The 20,446-nt window shown below is 52.7% G+C and overlaps 2 protein-coding genes across 2 annotated transcripts; both read right to left on the reverse strand.

Moving 5' to 3' along the window:
- Positions 1 to 671: 671 nt before the first annotated feature.
- LOC142076469 (olfactory receptor 14A16-like) lies at positions 672 to 2,063 on the reverse strand. Its single transcript, XM_075138759.1, has 2 exons — positions 2,027 to 2,063; positions 672 to 1,630 (listed from the first exon to the last, which is right to left on the reverse strand). Exons 1-2 carry the CDS (start codon positions 2,061 to 2,063, stop codon positions 672 to 674), a joined length of 996 nt encoding a protein of 331 aa, XP_074994860.1.
- A 15,506-nt stretch (positions 2,064 to 17,569) lies between these two features.
- LOC142076470 (olfactory receptor 14J1-like) lies at positions 17,570 to 19,792 on the reverse strand. The gene has a single exon (XM_075138760.1). It carries the CDS (start codon positions 19,790 to 19,792, stop codon positions 18,857 to 18,859), a length of 936 nt encoding a protein of 311 aa, XP_074994861.1. The 3' UTR covers positions 17,570 to 18,856.
- Between the last annotated feature and the right edge of the window lie 654 nt (positions 19,793 to 20,446).

Here is a 20,446-nt window from a genome sequence, read left to right on the forward strand (position 1 = left end):
GACTGAGAGAAGGGATTAAGGAATTTTAGTAGTTGAATGATTAATAGTAGTTAGAAGATTGAATCAGTAGGTAGGGGCTTGATACTTTGTTCCTCACAAGGCCGGCTCAGCCTGATAAGGCCGACTCAGCTATGGTGTAAATTAACTGAGGCGCCTCACAAGGACAGTTCCTGACAAACACTAAAAATTTGTCTCAAGAAGCCAGCTAAAACTGACCCTGCGGTATGGACAAAAGTAAGAGGACAACTGAGCCTGCGCAAGAACAAAAGGTTACTAGCGGTGACGAAGAGGAACTATTAGCCTTCATCCCCACGACCCCCGACGACCACCACTAGGAGGCAATGCGCAAGCGCAGATGGGAGGGGTCTATGGAAATGCCTTCTTGGAGCTCAATTTAATACAAAGCGGGGACAGGTCATGCATATGTATAGGCGTATTACAAAACTCTATGAATATGTAATATTTTACTGTATATATTTATGGTAAGTGCCGCGTTGAGGCGCGCACGATTTTGGTGGGACTACCCCCCATGCCGCCCAGTGCTGAATAAACATACCTACTTTACAATCTCATAGATTGTGGAGTCCGGTTTCCGCAAGTCAATACAATGCCCAAAGGACACAAATTGCCTGAGATCACTTGGAGAATATTTATGAAAAGTGATAAGTGGCTTATTGCTGCCGGAATACTACTACTAGAATCAGGTTCTTCAGGGCATCCTTGAGTTCCTTGTTCCTCATGCTGTAGATGAGGGGGTTCACTGCTGGAGGAACCAACGCGTACAGAACTGTCACCACCAGATCCAAGGATGTGGAGGAGTTGGAGGGGGGCTTCAGATAGGCAAATATGCCAGTGCCGAGAAACAGGGAGACCACGGCCAGGTGAGGGGTGCACGTGGAAAAGGCTTTGTGCCACCCCTGCTCAGAGGGGATCCTCAGCACAACCCTGAAGATCTGCACATAGGAAAGCACAATGAACACAAAACACCCAAAACCTAAAGAAAAACTAACCACAAGAAGCCCAACTTCCCTGAGGTAGGTGTGTGAGCAGGAGAGCTTGAGGAGTGGGGGGATTTCACAGAAGAACTGGTCCACAGCATTGCCCTTGCAGAGGGATAGTGAAAATGTATTGGCAGTGTGAAGGATAGAATTGAGAAACCCACTGCCCCAGGCAGCTGCTGCCATGTGGACACAAGCTCTGCTGCCCAGGAGGGTCCCGTAGTGCAGGGGTTGGCAGATGGCAACATAGCGGTCATAGGCCATGATGGTGAGAAGGTACAATTCTGCTGACATCAAAAAGACAAAGAGAAAGACCTGTGCAGCACATCCCGAGTAGGAGATGGCCCTGGTGTTCCAGAGGGAATTGGCCATGGATTTGGGAACAGTGGTGGAGATGGAGCCCAGGTCAAGGACAGAGAGGTTGAGGAGGAAGAAGTACATGGGGGTGTGGAGGCGGTGGTCGCAGGCTATGGCGGTGATGATGAGGCCGTTGCCCAGCAGGGCAGCCAGGTAGATGCCCAGGAAGAGCCAGAAGTGCAAGAGCTGCAGCTCCCGCGTGTCTGCGAAGGCCAGGAGGAGAAACTGGGTGATGGAGCTGCTGTTGGACGGTTGCTGCCTCTGGGAATCGGGTCCTATTTTTAAAGGAAGAGTCGATGAAGAGTTAGGGGAGAATACTCTGAGCAAAATCAAAGCCTTTCCCCTAGAATTTCACCCTGCTACACTCCCCCGACCCCCCATTCCTTTTCCAGGAGACCTTCCTTCAGCTCCATGGCTACAGCTCTGTGCTGGCCGAGCGTGCCATGAGGAGCAGGGCCTCTGCCCGCTGGCTGCTGAGGAGTCAGCCCTGCTCTGCAGCAGTGGGTTCATGGGAACGGTGGGGCAGGGTCAGTCCTGGTGTTCAAATTTGCCAGATGAAACCGCTCCTAATGCAGAAGGGCTTCTCAGCCTCTGCACTCCCAGTGCTGAGGAACAGGGACAGCAGAAGGCAGTTTGAGAGGTGTGGGGTTTTTAAAGCTCCCCCATCTCACCTGGGGAGTTTTCTTGGATGTCAGAAACCCTCAGCATTTCTGCTGCCCTCAGGGAGAACGAGTCCTGCCAGGCAAGAGGATTGCCTGTGGCTTAATGCAGAGGGAGGGCAGCTGGTCTGTCCCTCTGACTTGTTCCGGGCTGCCGTGGGCTTGTTCTTCATGAGATGGAGGGTGATCACCCTCTTGTGTTACCCTGAAAAACAAGCAGGCACTACTGAGCCCAGAGGGATCCAGTGCAGACCGCTAAACGTCTCACCCTTTCTCAAGGTCTCAGCACCCCACCCCTAGCCCAGGACACTCACGCCTCATTGCACCAACCCAACAGCATTTCCTCCATTGTAGCACCTCTGCGCTTCTCCATGGGGCTTTCAGATAACAAAAGGGTGCTAGGGGACAGGCTCGCATTCTGGAGGGCAACTCACAGCTGGGAAGGAAACCTCAAGGAGGCAGCCAAGTGTCCTAACGAGAGCATCTGATGAAGGGAAACCCAGCTTATTCTCCAGCCCCACAGACTGCATTGCCCACAGCCCCACAGGTGAGAGGAAAGCTGGGACCCTTGTTCCCATGGGCACACCTGCATGAAAGGACCCCCAAGATCAGCCTGTGACTCTGCAGCTGAAACTCCACCTCCCCAGAGAGCCTGGCAGCCAGAAGGAAACAACAACAACAGGAACAGAGACAAGTGGAGAAAGAAGCAAATGCCCAGCGAGGGTCTGGCTGAGAGGGGCCAGGCCAGAGGCAGCCGGGCACTCAGGACAGCGTTCCCCTGAGCCAGCTCTGCAGCCACCTCCCAGGCACCACCATTGCCGGGCAGCTGCTCTCAGCCCCTGTGCTCTGCAGAGGAAAATGGACACGTGGCTGGAGAGCTGCCCCTCGGCTCTGCTGGAGCTCTGCCTGCAGAGGAGGTGGTTCACACCTTGGACCCCACAGCCCTGAGGGCAGAGGCTTGGCTGGGTGGGAGAGGAGGCAAGGGGGCTTGCTCAGAGGAAGGGGTCTGGTTGGAGGGGGTGAGACAGGGTTTTCTGAATTCTCCCTCCCACCACATTTCTGGTTTTCGTTTCCTCTCATTCCCTGATCATCTCCTTGCTGCCTGGAGATTTTCCTCCTGGTGGCTGTTTCCCTGTGCCAGGTCTTTCCCTGTCAGCGCTCACAGAGCCCATCCCAACCTCTGTGCACTCACCTTAGCCCTACAGAAACCTGCCTGTTTGCAGGGCACTGGCTGGGCGCATGTTCCTGTTCGCAGGCAGAAAAAAGGACAGGTCAGACTAAGCCTGATGGGTCCAGCAGAGGTAATGCTGGTGCTGTGCGTAGGCAGAGGAGAGGCTGAAAACTCATTAGGAGGCTCCTGGAAGACCTACTGATCACTCACAGTTACCATTCAGGAGTGTCAATGACTTGTCAAAATTAAGACCTCTTTTATCATTCATCCCCTCCCATCCCCCAAGGGTAGGAAATTGAAAAGACAGACTCAGGGAAGTTCCTTATCTTTAGAGTAATCCTTGTGTTGACCTTCTCCTTGAAAGCTCCTCTTGGAAATATTCTGGGAGTGAGCTGAAGCTCTGAGCAGCCCTGACCCACACAGCACCCTCTCAAGAGCAGAAGGACCCTGCCTGGCTGGGGGTGGCTCCTTCCACCCACAGCTTCTCCCTGCAGAACCGTGGGGAGCTCCCTGGGCAGGCTGGGTGCTGACCCTGGCAGGCGGCAGAGTCCCTGCCCAGCCCCCAGCCCCCTGGGGCGCAGGGACCCTGCTCGGAAGGACAGCCCTGGGCTGCACACCCACCTTCACAGCCCTGCAGCCATCCCTTGGAGAAGGCATGATCATGCCCTGTTCCTCCGATGGTGCAGCAGGGAGTCCCTGCTCTGCAGCTCGTCCTCCTCCTCTACACTAGGGAAACTCTGAGAGTTGTACTTACAGATCCTGTCATCTGTGGGATTGCCAGCTTGAGGAGACCCCTCAAGGAACCGCAGCTGCGTGGACCTGCAGCCAGAGACTTACTGTGTCAAGGGCTGCGAAGAATTCTCCCTCAGTGAGCTCCCAGCATCCTCCCACTGCACACTGCCTTTACGCTCTCTCTGCCTCGCTCCCTCCCCTCGCTGCCTGCAGGCAGTGCCCTCAGCCCTGCTGCGCTTTGCAGAGGAGCTGCTCCTGGGCAGAGCTGTCTCTCTGCAGCACTGCCCACTTGCCAGGAGCTCCCTCCTTCCAGGAGCCCAGCCCAGCTCAGCAGCAGAGGACCAGCCCAAGGCAGCACTTGCCCTGCCCCTCGCGGCTCCCTCGAGGGGTCCCTGGGGCTCCAGGGGAACCTGCTGGGAAACAGCCTGAAGTCATCCCTGATCTTCCCTCCCTCAGCTGCGCAGAGACACTTCTTTCCACCAAGGTCATTTCTCTTCCCAGAGTCACATGTAGGTCCTCTAATCACTTCTCCTTGTCTCAGCATTAGAGAGGACACCCAGACAGTGACAGGGAGGCATTTCCTTTACCCCTGCTGAGGGAATGATCCAGCAGAGTCAATCAAGGCATCTCATCCTGGGTGTGCAGTCCTGGGGCTGGAAGGGGTCTCAGCTCACTCCCCTGCAGACCACAAAGCCGCAGGAGGTGGGGTTCCTCTTGCCTCAGTTCAGGTGGGCACAAAATGGGCACCTGCATGGGAGCTCCTTCTCTCAGCTGCCATGGCAATCATGGGGGTGGCTACCAGGAGGGAGCTGCTCAGCCACCAACACCTGGCGACCTTTGGGGTTCAGGAGGGGGTCCAAGCTATGTGAGGTGACTGCAAGTTCTAAGGGAGCAGTTCCTAGAGACAGGGCAGCATCTGGGGGCATCTTCTTGGAGCCTGATGGGAAGTTAAATTGGCCAGGTGGAATGACGGCGGATGCCCATATGTAGGACAACTGAACCTGTAGCTATTTCCCACGTACGGGGCAGCCTATAGAGGTATTCAGCTGGCCAAATGGAGTCATGCAGCACAGGGAGAGCTCTCTTTCTCTTCACCATCAACTGCATTTCCTACACGTCCTTCGAGTATCATGGCAGTTTTGTCGAGTGCATCCCCTGCGCTCCAATTGTCTAAGCTACTTCAGGGCAGCTGAATCTTCATTTAATATCCACCTACAGGCCTGCAGTGCTACGTGAGATGCCAGGGCTCTGCAGCTGACGTGGACAGCACAGGTCCTGTACAGGACCCCTGTCCCCATTCAAACCAGCTGTGTGACAGGCATCACGCACGGCATCTCAGACAGGTTCGGTGCCGTTGGGCCAATGACTGAACCGCACCACTGCGCTGACCTAAGGCTGTGCCCTTCTCTTTCCAGTAGATGCAGGGCAGCGCATGAATACGAAGCGCATCACACCAGGGTCTCCACTCATGGGCATTCCCTCTCAAACTCTGCTGGTTCTTCTCTCCCCCATCGTTTAACCACCCCTCGATGTCACAGTCACGGGTCAGGCCAATGATTTTCACTGTGCCAGTACCACAGGATGTCCACTCCCAAGGACACTCTCAATATCACCTCTTCCTTCCTGAGATCAGCTTCACCTCCACCGCAGGCGCTCAGGGCTGCAGAGACACCACAGAGAGCAAAGCCCTCTCCTGCTTGGACTGCACAGCCCAGCTCTGTTTCTCTCTGGCCTTGGGGACAGCAGGGTTTGTCTTCCTTGTGGGCACCTCATCTCTTCTTCACATTGCCACCTGCCGTCCACTGCAGCATGGCTGTGCTCTGAGGCAAAGCCTTTGCACACACAAGGTCTTGGGTGCTTGGTAGCAGGTTTTTCTGTTGCAAGTCTGCTCTCAACCCCAATGTTAGTGGTTAATGAGGATGTATAAATCTGTACGTTGGATGTAAAGATGGTTTATGCATGTGGCATAAGTTTTAAGTGTTGGTAAGAGGGGATGTCAGGAAAGAGAAATACATAAAAAAGGATTTTCGGAAGATATGTAAACGTATCAAATTATGTGGGACCGGAGCGTGACACAAATGTTATGGAATACGAGGTAGAGATTGTCCTGGGTCTGGCTGGGGAGGAGTTAACTTTCCTCCTAGCAGCCCATCGGGTGCCATGCTCTGCAGTGGTTGCTCGAAGGGTGTTGACAACGCACCCCTGTTTTGGCTGTTACTGAGCAGTACTCGCACAGCACGAAGGCTGTCTCTCCAACCCCACCACCCGCAAAGGCCAGGAGGCTGGGGGTAGGCAAGAGGTCGGGAGGGGACATAGCCAAGAGAGCTGACCCAAACTGATCAAAAGGATATTCCATACCATATGACGTCAGGATCAGCAATAACAGACGAGAGAAAGGGAGAGGTGAGGGGCATTCTTAATAATGGCACTTTTCTTCCGAAGCAACCGCTAGGCACACTGAGGCCATGCTTCCCAGCAATTGGCTGGACATCTGCCTGACAATGGGAAGGAGGGAATAAATCTCTTCTTCCTTTGCTTCCATGGGTGACCTTTGCTTTTCTCATTCAGCTGCCTTTGCCTCAAGCCACAAACTTGTCCATCTTATTTTCTCCCCCGTCTTGCTGAGGAGAGGGAGGGAGAGAGCGACTGCTTGGAGGTTTAGCTGCATGCCAGGTCTACCCATCACTCCACCTTAGACTTCCGTACATACACGTAGATCTTGGGCTAGCTTTCCTGATGCTGCAATAGTGTATGCTGATGTTTGTAGTCTTTCCCTATGTTTGAGGGGTATGCGATGATGGATGGGCCATCAGTGACCTCTACCAGCTGTTGTGTGGATGACTTTAGGTAGAGAAAATGCCCGAAAGCAGTGGCTTGGAGAATCACACTGCTGCACCTGGATTTCTTCTTCTGGGATTTGCTGTCCACACTGACCTGCAGAGCTTGCGCTTCACAGGCTTCCTGATCATCTGCTGCATGGTCCTCATAGGGCATGGCTTCATCGTGCTTACCACTGTGGTGGAGTCAAGCCTCCACAGCACCGTGTACTTCTTCCTGAGGACTTTCTCCTTCCCAAAGATCTGCTCTACATTAATCACACTGCCAAAAACGCTGGTGGGCTTCCTGAAGGAATCCAGCAGGATCTGCTTCCATGGATGTGCTGCCCAGCTGTATTTCCTGGTTTTGCGGGGAGGCACCAAAAACCTTCTCCTGGCTTCCATACGACCATTATGCAGCCATCTGTGACCTCCTGCACTATAGCCTCATCATGAAAGGGGGGTTCTGTGTCACATGGTAGTGGGGTCACAGGCAGCTGTCATACCGGTCTAAGTAGGGCAGACCTATGAGGTATTCACTTTGCCTTTCTGAGCATTCCATGCCCTTCATCACATCTTCTGTGACACCCCCTCTGTTGGAACTGGTCTCTGCAGACACGTCCTGGAACCAAATGACGCTGCACACCATCATCCTGGTATTTGCAGTCCTTCCCTTTTCCTTTATCGCTATTTCTTACACTACAATTATCAGGGCAATTCTGAAAATGCCTTCAGTTTGGAGCAGGCACAAAGCCTTTTCCAACTTGCTCCTAACACCTTGGGGTGGTGACTCTCTTCTTTGGCCTGGTCACTGTTGCCTACCTTAAATGCCAGTCAAGGGACTCTGCAGACACTGAGAAATCATAGAATCATAGAATGGTTTGGGTTGGAAGGGACCATTAAAGGTCATCTAGTCCAACGCCCTCCCTGACAAGGGCAGGGACAGCTTTCACTAGATCAGGTTGCTCACCACCCCATCCAGCCTGACCTTGAACACTTCCATCTACAACTTCTCTGGGCAACCTGTTCCAGTGTCTCGCCAGCCTCACCGTACAGCATTTCTTCCCTATGTTCGATCGAGACCTACCCTCTTTCAGTTTAAAACCATTACCCCTGGTCCTGTCACTACAGACCGTGGTCAAAAGTCTCTCTCCGTCTTTCTCATAAGCCCTCTTTATATATACCTAGGGTTGACTGGACACACTGGAGAGGATCGGAAACAACCTCCAAAAGACTGGGTGCCTCGAAAAATTCCCTAGGCGTGCTAAAGGTGATGTACACTCAAATGCTCTAGGATGTCTTTAATCGACTGCTGCTTGTTCATTGTGGCTTAAGCTTTGATAGAGAGTTATTGTTGGCCTGGCTTGCATTTCTGTCCCTTGAATTTCCTTTAAGTCTTGGAGCTTGTGTGTATGACACAGCCTTTGAAGGGGGAAACACATAAACATGGGCAGAGAGGAATGAAGAGGACTTCTTGGGTCATCCAGATAGGTGGCTGTTATGGTCCTTATCGTCTGTGGTCAGTGCTAGTAAATGCCTCCTAGAGTCAATATCCTCAGGACTTGGTCATGGCCGGGGGGAGGCAAACAGTCGGCTCTGTTTCACACATGCCCGATGTAGGCATTTGGATCTGACCAAGTCCCCCACGCTTCCATAAACATAAAGAATTGCCATTTCTACAACATGAATCAGCCTGTTCTGAGAGAAACAATTAAACACCCTAATGGAAAAACCTGTCTTTCCCAGACAGGTCCAAGATATGTGGGTGTGGGTCAAAGGGGGAGCCTCGCAGGATGACCTTGCATACTGAGGATGGGGGTTTCTGCCTCTGGGTGTCTGAGACTCCTGATGGGATGCAAGAAAGAGCATTTGGGCATTGTGCAAGACTTCCTGTGGAATGTCTAGGAAAGAACCAAAGGCAACAAGAGGAAGGGATCATGGTGATTTGGGGAGCAACAAGCGTGGGAGAACGGAGGGAAAAGGGATAAGAGAGGCTGATCATGTGTAAACAGGTGATTGGTCAGTACACTTGTCTGGCCATGCCCAGCAACTGATTGCCCCAGACTGTTGCGTCTTCTTATTAAACTCCAATTTCCCACAGCTTTCTGGGCTGAGGAGAATCTCTGGTTTTGTGTACGGATGGAGGCCCAATTGCCAGCCACCGGAGCGGCAACCACAAGTCATACAAGTTCATGTTCTTCAGGGCCCCAGAAACTGGAGAGATTGGAGAGCGTGCATATAATGTTGGTGTGTATGTCATTGGGTGTAACCACTAGCGAACATCAAACCAGAGCAGCCAGTGAGTAGAAGCAGCAGCCTGGGAGCCCCGTATTTAGAGACCCTAAGTCTGGGCTGGACACTGGAGAGCCCAGAGGATCTGCAAGTTGGCTACTGGAGTGAGAAGGTGGCCCAAACCACCTCCCGGGGAAACGGTCTGGACTTGGAGGGGAAGTTGTCCTTTATGTGAGAGCAGCAGGAATGCGTGGAGCTCTGCCTGGGGACAAACAATGAGTCAGCTGAGAGCTGAAGGGTCAGCATGAGAGGGCAGAACAAGATGGGCAACGCTGTGGTGGGTGGATGTCTGATATGGACGGCCTGCTATGGAAGAGGAAGTAAATGAGGCCTTCTTCAAACAACTGGAAGAAGCCTCATGTTTGCAGGCTCTGGTCCACATGGGGGACTTGAACTATCCCAACCGCCTCTGCTGAAGAGACAACATAGCGAGGTGCAAGCCATCCAGGAGGGTTTTGGAGCTCATTGACACCATCCTCCTGACTGGGGTGACAGAGGAGGCAATGAGGTGAGGTGCCCTGCGGGACTTCATACTTTCAAAATGGAAGAACTGGTCAGGGATGTAAAAGGCAAGAGTGAGAAGGTAGAGTTTAGGATCCTGAGAGAAGGGAACAAGGCAGAGAGCCTTGATGTTGAAGGATCTCCTTTTCAAGCTCCCAAATGGAGGACATCCTGTGGTGGAGAGAGCTGAGGTCTCTGGCAAGGCTGAAAGCCCCCACCATAGCCGAGGTCTTTGTCTCCTGGGCTATGGCTGTTCTCTCTGCACCTGAGGACTCTAAGGAGACACCTTCTCCTTAGAGCACAAGAGCCTCATGGCCTTCTCATCCCCACCCAGGAGCCTGGGAGCTGTCCTGCACTTGGCATCGCACATCCCCACAACACGCTGGCCCTCGGAAGAGCCGTGAGCAAGGTGTGAGGGACATCATCTCCCTTCCCAAGGAATGGCGGACAGGGCTTGGCCCTTGGCTTAATGTAACGCATCCAGGTTTACTGAGCAGTTTTCTGCACGAACCAGTGCCCAGGGTTGCTTTGTCAGTAATGTCTCTCAGTGGGACCCATTAAGGCTCCAAGCAACTTTGGAGTTTGCATCTGACTTTGACTTCTTGAGAGGTTTCTTCAGCCTCCTCTCAGTGCCTGAGTTTCATGGACTCGACACCAAACCCACCAGAGGGGTCATTAAAATGCCTTGGGCTGGGCCTCTGCTGCTGAGCTGGGCTGGGCTCCTGGGACGGAGGGAGCTCGTGGCGAGCGGGCAGCGCTGCAGAGAGACAGCTCTGCCCAGGAGCAGCTCCTCTGCGAAGCGCAGTAGATGTGACATACCACGGGTTACTCAGCATCAGAGCCATCTTTACATTGCGGTTGGATTCAATGATCTTAAAGGGCTTTTCCAACCTAAATGATTCTATGATTCTATGATTCTATGATTGCCTTTGCCTACCTGTCGTCACTGCCTCTCGTTTTCTGCTCTAACCAGCCCCTCGGGAGGCTTTGTTAGTAACGGCCCCCAGTGGGACCCATTAACACTCCCTGAAACTGTAGGGCTTGCTTCTGGCACTGACTTCTTCAGTGGTTTCTTCAGGCTCCGCTCAGTGTCTTAGTTCATGGTCTCAGCATCGAATACACCATGGGACTCGTTAAAATGGAAAAAGACATGCCTCTTCCCATTATTTTTTGCAAGTCTTCAAGACTTACACAGCTAATTGGAGAGGTGTCCAGAGAGTACGTGAAGGGGAAGATTTCCAAGCTTTCAATGAGCACTTAATAAAGGAGGATTTTTGATTTTTAAGAGTTTGGGGCTTTTTTTAAATTCACAGCAGAAGTGATAGCAGCATTCTCCAATCAATATTGATGCGGGGTGTGTGTGTGTGTGTGTGTCTCCAAATAAAGTCAAGATGGGTAGGAAGAGCTCCTCCTTGAGGTCAGGCATGGACAACCTCCCTGCTCACCTCCCCACCCCTGCCCTTTCTCTCATGGGCCACCTGGGACTTGCATTACTTCTCCTTCCATCAGACTTCTCCAGTGAAGTCTGCAGCTGGAGGTTACAGCTCCTTTGCACCAACTCCCACCTGCTTTCCTTAGGGACCTGGTTGCGCACAGGCACAGCTGCCTTTCTCTTCGTTTCAAAGCAACAGAAGGAAAACCTAGCAAAGTTGAGCAAACAATAACCCCCACCCTCCTCAACTGTCTGCTGAGTCCAAGCTGCCTCCAGTGAGGTTCACCATCCTCAGGGGATGGCCTCACTAGAAAGGTCTGAGAGAGAGAGGTCGGAAAGAATAGCTGTAAGCACAAGGCAGGGGTTGGCTGAAGAGGTAATTAGACTGCAGAAAGACAAGGGCAGGCCTCTAACTCCCTGAAGCTCAAAGCAGCACCTGGGGAGTTGAGAGGGATCTGAGTGAACAAGGAGTAAGGGGAGGGGAAAACTGGAGAGCGGAGGACAGGGTGCAGGTACAGACAGGCTGCTGGGAAGGTGCCTTTAGGCTTGGGCAGGCAGAATACTCTAGACTAGATGAGACCAGACTAGTTCAGCTGGAAAGGACCTACAGTCATCATCTACTGCATCTGCAAAGGTGAGGGAGGTTAAAGACACAGTATCACGAACAGAGTCTTGGCAATGATAGCACAGAGGAAGGTACATCCTTCACCTCCTGCAGCTGATACGCTTCCTGGAAATTCCCATTTTGTCCTGGTCATTTTAAATGTTGTCATTTTATTACAAGTTTTCCGTCATCTCAGCTGATGAAAAGGTGCTCATGTGTTTTTTAAAAGTGTCAAGCAGTTCCTTCCCTTTCCAGGCGGAGCTCAGCTGTCTGGCCATGGACATCGAGGGTCGCTTGTAGAGGCCCCGCAGTAGCTGAGGTGTTTCCCTGCCACTGGCCACTGTCACACAGGACAGGAGGTCTCCTGCAGGAGACCAGACCCCTTGGGAGCTGCTGATAGAGAGCAGGCAGAGGGTCCTAGGACATCTGCACAGGCACCAGGCCCCCGTGTCCCTGTAACTTAAGACATCTGTGTCCCTGTAGCTACATCCCACCCCGCTTCTGGAAAACATTTTTTCTTTCAAAATACTAATTAAAAACAACCATTCATTAAATCCCCCAAAGATTGGTATATCAAAACAAAACACATTATTTCCTCCTAATCTGGGAAGATATAAAGACAAGGAATTTAAAAAGCTGAAAATTGTACTAAAACATTTTCTTTGCTTTAGATCTTTCCTCATTTCTTCTTTCTTTCTTTTTTATTGTTTTTTTTTCTGAACATTTCTACCATAATCAGACCTGCAGCATAAAAAAAGATATTTCTATGTCTTGCAGAGGTCCCAGCTAAAACTCCTCTCCATCCAGGAGCACCCACGCCCTTCCTCGCTCTTTGCAAGAGAGAGTCACCCACTAAAGCAGCAGGCTCTCTCACCTGATCCTGGGAAGCAGGGTGACCAATTTCAGTGAATGCCCTGGGTTTGGGTGGCCAGATTCGTACTCATCTCTGCAAATCTGTACAACAGTGCCTACTTCAAGGGGTCTCTAGGTCATCTATGAAGAATCCCTTTTCATTCCCTCCAGGGTAAATGAGGAGTGAGTCCATTTTTGGTGAAGAAAGGGAGGAGACTGGTCTCCCTGTCCTAGTTTCGGCAGGGATAGGGTTAAATTTCTTCCTAGTGCTGTGTTTTGGATTTAGTATGAGGAGAATGTTGATAACACACTGATGTTTTCAGTTGTTGCTAAGTGCCCTCCTAGTCCAAGGACAGCTCCCGTGCCTACTGACTGAGCTAGGTACACAAGATGGGAGGGAACATAATCAGGACAGCCAGCCCAGCTGGCCAATGGTGTATTCCATACCATGTGACGTCATGCTCAGTATATGAAGGGTAGGCGTGATCCAGGAAGTACCGATCGCTACTTGGTTATCGGTCAGCGCGGGTGGTGAGCAATTGCATTGTGTATCACTCATTTTGTATATTCTATCATTATTTATTATCATTATTCTCCCTTTTCTGTTCTATTAAACTGTCTTTATCTCAACCCACGAGTTTTTCTCACTCCTACCCTTCCGATTCTCTCCCCCGTCCCACTGGGGGGGCGGGGGGAGTGAGTGAGCGGCTGCGTGGTATTTGGCTGCCTGCCAGGTTAAACCACGACACTCCCCCAGCATCAGACACTTCAGTGCAGTTGTCCATGTTGAATCAAGTTGTCTAGACTTCCCTTTCTCATCAACGGACGGAAAGAAGTTGTCTCCACTGAGGTTTCTGGAGATACCTTTCCTGGTGACCAGCGAATGATCCAGAAGGGCTCCCATAGGTCCTGGGAGAGGTTTCCAAGCAGCATATTGGTATGTCAGCTCCCCCAGGGCATCTCAGATAGCAAGAGCCGCTGGAAGTGGGCAAAAGGAATTAATCAAATGAATTTGGTCCATCACCTTCCCAGGGACTGAGGTGCGGCTGACCAGCCTGTAGTTCCCTGGGTGCTCCTTCTTGCCCTGATTGACAATGGGTGCAATGTCTGTCTTTTTCGAGTCCTCAGGGAACCCCTTCTTTGCCCTGACATTTCAAAGATGATTGAGAGCAGCCTTGCAATGATACCAGCCAGCTCCCCCAGCAACCTGGGCTGCATCCCCTCTGGTCCCGTGGACCTGTGTGTCTATATGGCGTAAGTGCTCCCCAGACACATCTTCCTCTGCCATGGATGCAGCTTTGCCACAACAGATGTTGGTAGGAGAGTCGAGGGCCAGGGAGGTCTGGGAGCAGATCTTACCAGGAGAAGAGGATGGAAAAAAAGGCAGTGAGTTCCTCACTGAGTCTTTTCCAGGTCTTTATCACTCCATGTGCTGCCCCCCTGAGCCATGAGACTATATTTTCTTCAGCTGACTCCTTGTGTTGCCAGTGTACTTAGAGAAGCCCCTCTGGTAGCCCTCCCCATCCCTTGCTAGTTCCAGCCCCAGCTGAGCTTTGGCTTTCCTGGGTCCATCCCTGCACCCACGGCCATGTGTCTATCGGCCTCCTGGGTAACCTGTTTCCCCTGCCACGCCCTCTGCACCGCCTTTTGCTGTTTGAACCCTTAATCCAAGGAGTCCCTGTTTGTTCCACCAGCCTCCAGCGAGGCCCTGCCTGACTCCCAGAACGTTAGACTCTTCCTGGGCTTTGATGCTATTGCCCCTGCAAAGTCAAGAGGGCTCCATGGAGCTTGGCTTTCCAGGATCCTGCCAAGCAGATGCTGAACAAGCTGGAATCTGCTCTCTCGGCCATGGTCACTGCGGCCATGGCTGCCCTCAGCATTGACCTCCTCATCCAGTTCTGCCTTGTTTGCGAGGAAGAGTCCAGCCCTAGTCAGTCATCAACTGCCTGTGTCAAAAACAGGAGGGGTGAGGCAGGTGGAAGGGACCCGTCTGGGTGCTGGCTGTGAGGACACCTCTGTTGCAGCCACCCGAGCGGCTGTGCAGGCAGGAGGGCAGGCCACACTCAGGGACACCCTGCTCAGCCCTGTCTCCTCTCAAGCAGACCTGACACCAAGCAGCATGTGGCTCCTTGCCCAGGTCTCCTTTGAATGCCATGGGCTGCCCCTGTGGCCTGGAGACACCACGGGGATCATCTGCAGGCTTGCTTTGGCAGCTCAACCTTCCCAGAAGTTGCATGTGGTGTATTATTCCCAGCCAGGTTTTTCATAGCGTGCCGCAGAAGATTTCATGGTGTGTGCACTGAGGCACAGCCTGAAGAAGAGTGGGTGTGCACAGCAGTGCAGAGCTTTCCAGGACAGCACTGGCATACTTGCGGAGGTAAGTGAACCTTGCCTGGGTTCATCCATACTTTCGCCTTGGGCCAAAGTAGACTCAGAAGCAGAGCTGGGAATTCAACTTGGAGGGGGTTCACCTGGAAAGAAGAGCCCAGGAGTGAGCTAATAGCCAGGCTGTGGAGGGGCTCATAAGGTGCCTGGAGGCCAAGAAAGAAGGAAGCAAGTGATTTAAAAGTGCTGTGAGGGTAAATTACACTGAAGGAGGGTCAAGAACCACTGTCAGCTCTAAGAGGAGCCTGTACAAGCAAGAGCGGAGAGGCACCCAAACAGCGATTGTCTGAATCAAGGGGAGACAAATCCGAGGTGGAGTCCATGGGACATGGGAATGCACCAGGAGAAACTCCTTGCTGTCCACAAACACTGGGAAGGTATGAAATAGTCAGAGGTGGGATTCAGTTCCTCTGATGCCCAAAACCTACGAGTAGGAGCTTCAGAGTCCAGATACTGGCCTTTGAGATGGTTGAAGCTGGACACAATGAGCTTCAGGGGTAATGTAGAGCCATCTGAGGTGGTGCCTCCCAGCCTCCCCTGACAGTCAAACAAGTGGAGGAGATGTCACCTGACTTGTCTTAGCTGGTCACATAAAACACAGGACGATTCACCAACTCCAGTTGAGGTTTGCCTTTCCTAAAAGCACACCTGTGCACCAAAGGCAATAAATATCAATTCCTGTTCTGTAGCCTGCCCTTGCTTTCACCTCCTAACGGCTGCTTCGTGTCCCTGGCAGTGTCCTGCCCCTGGCATGGCCCAGCCATACTGCCCTACTGTCGCGAATGAGCGGTTTAGAGGCCGCTTAAAGAATCACCACCAAAGATATCAGCAGAAAGTGATTTTCATAGAAATTTATAAAGGTGCGACCTAACAGAATTCGATGGCAAGGGTCACTCTATTACTTATTACACGGATGAAACAGATAAAGGAAAATCATCTAAGGGTTTATATTTGAGGGACTATATGTGTTTGGCAGCAGTCTAGGTTTCATTCACAATTTAGTAACACTTAATTATCAACTAATCATTTACAAACTTTAGTAACGCTTAATCATTAACTAATTCAATATTTGCAAAGTGACTTAGTAAGTCTACTACAATCACAACTTAATTACAGATTATGCTTACTATCAGTCCACACACACAGAGAAACATATATATATATCTATAAAAAAAAATATACAGAAGGTATACGTGTTAAAAATTCCCCTCGATGTCAGTGAAGAAATATTCACGTCGAATGTCTAGGCATTCCCTCTCAACGGGCGAAGGGTTGAGCTTCGAAAGGGACTCACCCAGGACCCAGCGGTCCTCCGAATATCGCAGGCCCTAAAGATCGCAAGCTCTGAAGGCGTCCCACTCCGAGGGAGATGCTGGGTGCAGCCGCTGCAGTCCAGGAGAGCTCCAAGGGCCTCACTTAGAATCACCGTTTATAGGTTCTCAAGATGGTTGGCTTTAGTCATCCGTAAATTTCCATCCTGGCCACAGTCCCAGGTGGTAATTACTAAAAAACTCTCCAGGTTTCGGTGTTGTTCCACTGGACGCCTGGGCCAGGCAGTGGGAGTATGTTCCCATCCTCAGCTGTGCGGAGTTTCTGATACAGTCAAGGAGCGCTCAACAGCCAGACTTCAATACACCAAGGTTTCATGGGAATTTCTGAGATCAACAAGCGGCCCAGGGAAGAAAGGGGGGGTATGAATGTACACCACACCTACACATGGGCCTACAGCTCCGCGGAGAAGGGACCCCATGGAGCAGGTACCTTCGGGGTGGGGAGGTGTCCCCCAGCACAGTCCTCTGACAGCCCTCAGTGCCCCACCCTCCTGCTTCGGCAGCCTCCCCCAGTTCCTGGCCCCTGCCCAGCCCCAGCCATGTCCCACACAGGGGCTGGCGACAGCCCTGCTCTGGGGTCTGCCAAGGTCTGGGCAAGAAGAGAGGCTGGGGCAGGGCCGGCTGTTCCCCCGACACAGGCACCGAGGCCAGCAGGAGGAAGGAGATGGCCACAAAGCCAACCTCATCCCCATAAACTGGGGTGGGCTGCCAGTGCTGGAAATGGTGACGGGAGAGGCTGGGGGACCAGAGGAAATGGCCTCAAGTTGCGCCAAGGGAGGTTTAGATTGGACATTAGGAGAAATTTCTTTACTGAAAGAGTGGTCAGGCCTTGGAACAGGCTGCCCAGGGAAGTGGTTGAGCCACCATCCCTGGAGGTATTTAAAAGACGTGTAGATGAGGCGCTTAGGGACATGGTGTAGTGGGCATGGGGGTGTTGGGTTGACGGTTGGACTCGATGATCTTAGAGGTCTTTTCCAACCTTAATGATTCTATGATTCTATGACTCCATGAATCCTGCTCTCTGGTGCAGGAGATACCCACCACAGACTGACTGTGCCCATCACTGTCAGCCCCTCTCCCCAGGCCAGCACAAGAGTCCTGGCCAGGGGACAGAGCAGCCTGCCCCGGGTGGGTGCCTCCAGAAAGAGGTTTCTCCGTCTCATGGATTCCTCCCTGCAGGCACAGAGATGCTCCCTTGCTCTTCTCCCTGGACATCCCTTTCCCCAGGCGAACATGTCCATGCTGGCCTGGCCGGCTGGTCCTGGTTCCCACCCTGTGCTCCCCGCTGGACCCCGAGCTGGTGGTGCTGCTCTGCAGAGCGAGGGGGCTGTGGTGTCCTGGGGCCATGGGGTGACCTTGTGCTGGTCAGGGTCAGAAGCAGACCCAGCCAGATGGGGATCACTGCTGCTGAGCCCCTTTCCATCTTCCCTTGGTGGCTCAGTAGCCAAGGACAAGGCTGGGCAGGACCATGGGGTGTCTCTAGTGGCACAAAGGGCAGGGGACGGCTGCACTAGATCCAGCCCATGGGGTTTCCAAGAGGGTGTCTTGAACCACTCTCCAGTCTTATGTCCCTTCACGTGCTGGATCCTCACAGCCTCTCCTGGTGTTGCAGAGCCTTTGTTAGCCCATGGGCTCCTCAGGTTCACCTTTTCCTCTGGAGACTCCTCCCTGGATCGTCACTCATTTTATGAGGCACCCCTCACTGCCCACCCAGACTCAGATGCTTCCCTTGAGGTGCCCTGAGCTCTCCTGGCGGTTCCTGATTCCTCTCCAGGATGGCATCTGCCATCAGCCCCACTGCAGGTGGGACAGTGCCAGGCAGAGAAGTCAGACCAGTCGCTGTCTTTTTGGATGCGTGCAACCAAGAAGGCAGCTCTTCGCCCAGCCCTTGGTCCCTAACACATCACCCTGGGACTCTGAGCTTCTCCCCCTGAATCCATCGCGAAGCCCAAACAGTGACAGGCCTCTTCAGGGAGCAGCTCCTTGGGTGTGTTCCTGACACCAGCTTTGGAAGAGACATCCAGCCTTCTGGCCCTGCCCTGAGGAGACCCTTTGCTTACGCTGGTGCTAGAAGGGAGGCCAGCTGTGACTCAGTGGTCCACATGGCCTGCTCCTGCCCACAGCCATAGGGATGCCACTGTAGAGACAACAGCACCGTCACAAGTCACGCAAGACCTTGGGGCTTACACAAACACAAGGACACAAGAGGACAATGTGGAAGTGAGGAGAGACCAGGACCGAGGAGAACACGTCCTGCTGTTGTCCATGGCCGTGTCTCCAGGGAAGCAGCAGCCCTGACTCGCAGGCAGCAGAGAGGCAGGCGAGGCAGTGAGGGGGAGCCCCGAGGGCCATCAGGGCTGCTCCTCAATGCGACGGCTGGGCTGTTGGCTCCTGAACATCCTTCTGCATGCTGGGGCTGTGCCCCCAGGTCCAGAAGGGATGGGAATAGATGGGAGCTGAGGCAAATTGTTTTCTGCTGGTTTCCTCATTGAGTTTATCTAAACAGGGGGCATGGATCCATACATACAGGAGGTCTTTGCATCACAAAACAGTTAGGAGGCCAAGAATAATATCACAGGTATTAATAAACAAACAACCAAACAAAACCCCAAACCCACCCAAAAAAAAAAAAAACCCACAAAGGAAGAATAAAGACACATATGACCAAAAGCTAGTCCTGGGATTTCCTGAGCTACCCTGGGAGTCCAATGAGGATGGTGGGCACCTTATTGTTGTTGGAATAGTGTGTGTTCAAATAGTTTCCTCAGGGCACCCTTGAGCTCCTGGTTCCTCATGCTGTAGATGAGGGGGTTCACTTCTGGAGGCACCACTGAGTACAGCACAGCCACCACCAGGTCCAGGGATGGGGAGGAGATGGAGGGGGGCTTCAGGTTGGCAAACACAGCAGTGCTGACAAACAGGGAGACCATGGCCAGGTGAGGGAGGCACGTGGAAAAGGCTTTGTGCCGTCCCTGTTTGCGGGGGATACTCAGCATGGCCCTGAAGATCTGCACATAGGACAGCACGATGAAAACAAAACACACAAAAGCAAAAGAGGCACTGAACACAAGAAGCCCAAATTCCCTGAGGTAGGTGTGTGAGCAGGAGAGCTTGAGGATCTGAGGGATTTCACAGAAGAACTGGTCCACAGCATTGCCCTTGCAGAGTGGCAGTGAAAATGTATTGGCAGTGTGCAGCAGAGCAGTGACAAACCCACCGCCCCAGGCAGCTGCTGCCATGTGGACACAAGCTCTGTTGTCCATCAGGGTCCCGTAGTGCAGGGGTTGGCAGATGGCAACGTAGCGGTCATAGGCCATGACGGTGAGAAGATAATACTCTGCCATTGCCAAGAAGGCAACGAGAAAGAGCTGGGCAGCACATCCCGAGTAGGAGATGGCCCTGGTGTCCCACAAGGAATTGGTCATGGATTTGGGAACAGTGGTGGAGATGGAGCCCAGGTCGAGGATAGAGAGGTTGAGGAGGAAGAAGTACATGGGGGTGTGGAGGCGGTGGTCGCAGGCTATGGCGGTGATGATGAGGCTGTTGCCCAGCAGGGCAGCCAGGTAGATGCCCAGGAAGAGCCAGAAGTGCAAGAGCTGCAGCTCCCGCGTGTCTGCGAAGGCCAGGAGGAGGAACTGGGTGATGGAGCTGGTGTTTGACATCTGCTGCCTCTGGGCATGGGGTCCTGTTCTTAAAGGAAGAGTCGATGAAGAGTTAGGGGAGATTTCTCTGAGCAAAATCAGAGCCTTTCTCTTAGACCTTCACCCTGCTACACTCCCCCGAGCCCCCATTCCTTTTCCAGGAGACCTTCATTCAGCTCCGTAGCTGCAGCTCTCTGCTGGCCAAGCGTGTTGTGAGGAGCAGGGCCTCTGCCCGCTGGCTGCTGAGGAGTCAGCCCTGCTCTGCAGCAGTGGGTTCATGGGAACGGTGGGGGCAGGGTCAGTCCTGGTGTTCGACTTTGTCAGATGAAACCGCTCCTAACGCAGAAGGGCTTCTCAGCCTCTGCACTCCCAGTGCTGAGGAACGGGGACAGCAGAAGGCAGTTTGAGAGGTGTGGGGTTTTAAAGCTCCCCCATCTCACCTGGGGAGTTTTCCTGGATGTCAGAAACCCTCAGCATTTCTGCTGCCCTCATGGAGAACGAGTCCTGCCAGGCAAGAGGATTGCCTGTGGCTTAGTGCAGAGAGGGCAGCTGGTCTGTCCCTCCGACTTGTTCCGGGCTGCCGTGGACTTGTTCTTCATGAGATGGAGGGTGATCACCCTCTTGTGTTACCCTGAAAAACAAGCAGGCACTACTGAGCCCAGAGGGATCCAGTGC

Source organism: Calonectris borealis, unplaced genomic scaffold, assembly GCF_964195595.1.
Source record: "Calonectris borealis unplaced genomic scaffold, bCalBor7.hap1.2 HAP1_SCAFFOLD_50, whole genome shotgun sequence".
Classification (NCBI taxonomy): domain Eukaryota; kingdom Metazoa; phylum Chordata; class Aves; order Procellariiformes; family Procellariidae; genus Calonectris; species Calonectris borealis.

What these genes read in the sequence shown, in the direction of transcription:
- LOC142076470 (XM_075138760.1), bottom strand. Translation starts at nt 19,792, where the DNA reads ATGTCAAACACCAGCTCCATCACCCAGTTCCTCCTCCTGGCCTTCGCA.
- LOC142076469 (XM_075138759.1), bottom strand. Translation starts at nt 2,063, where the DNA reads ATGCTGAGGGTTTCTGACATCCAAGAAAACTCCCCAG. An exon ending in CATCCAAGAAAACTCCCCAG is followed by an intron (nt 1,631 to 2,026) that starts GTGAGATGGGGG and finishes CTTTAAAAATAG; the next exon opens with GACCCGATTCCCAGAGGCAG.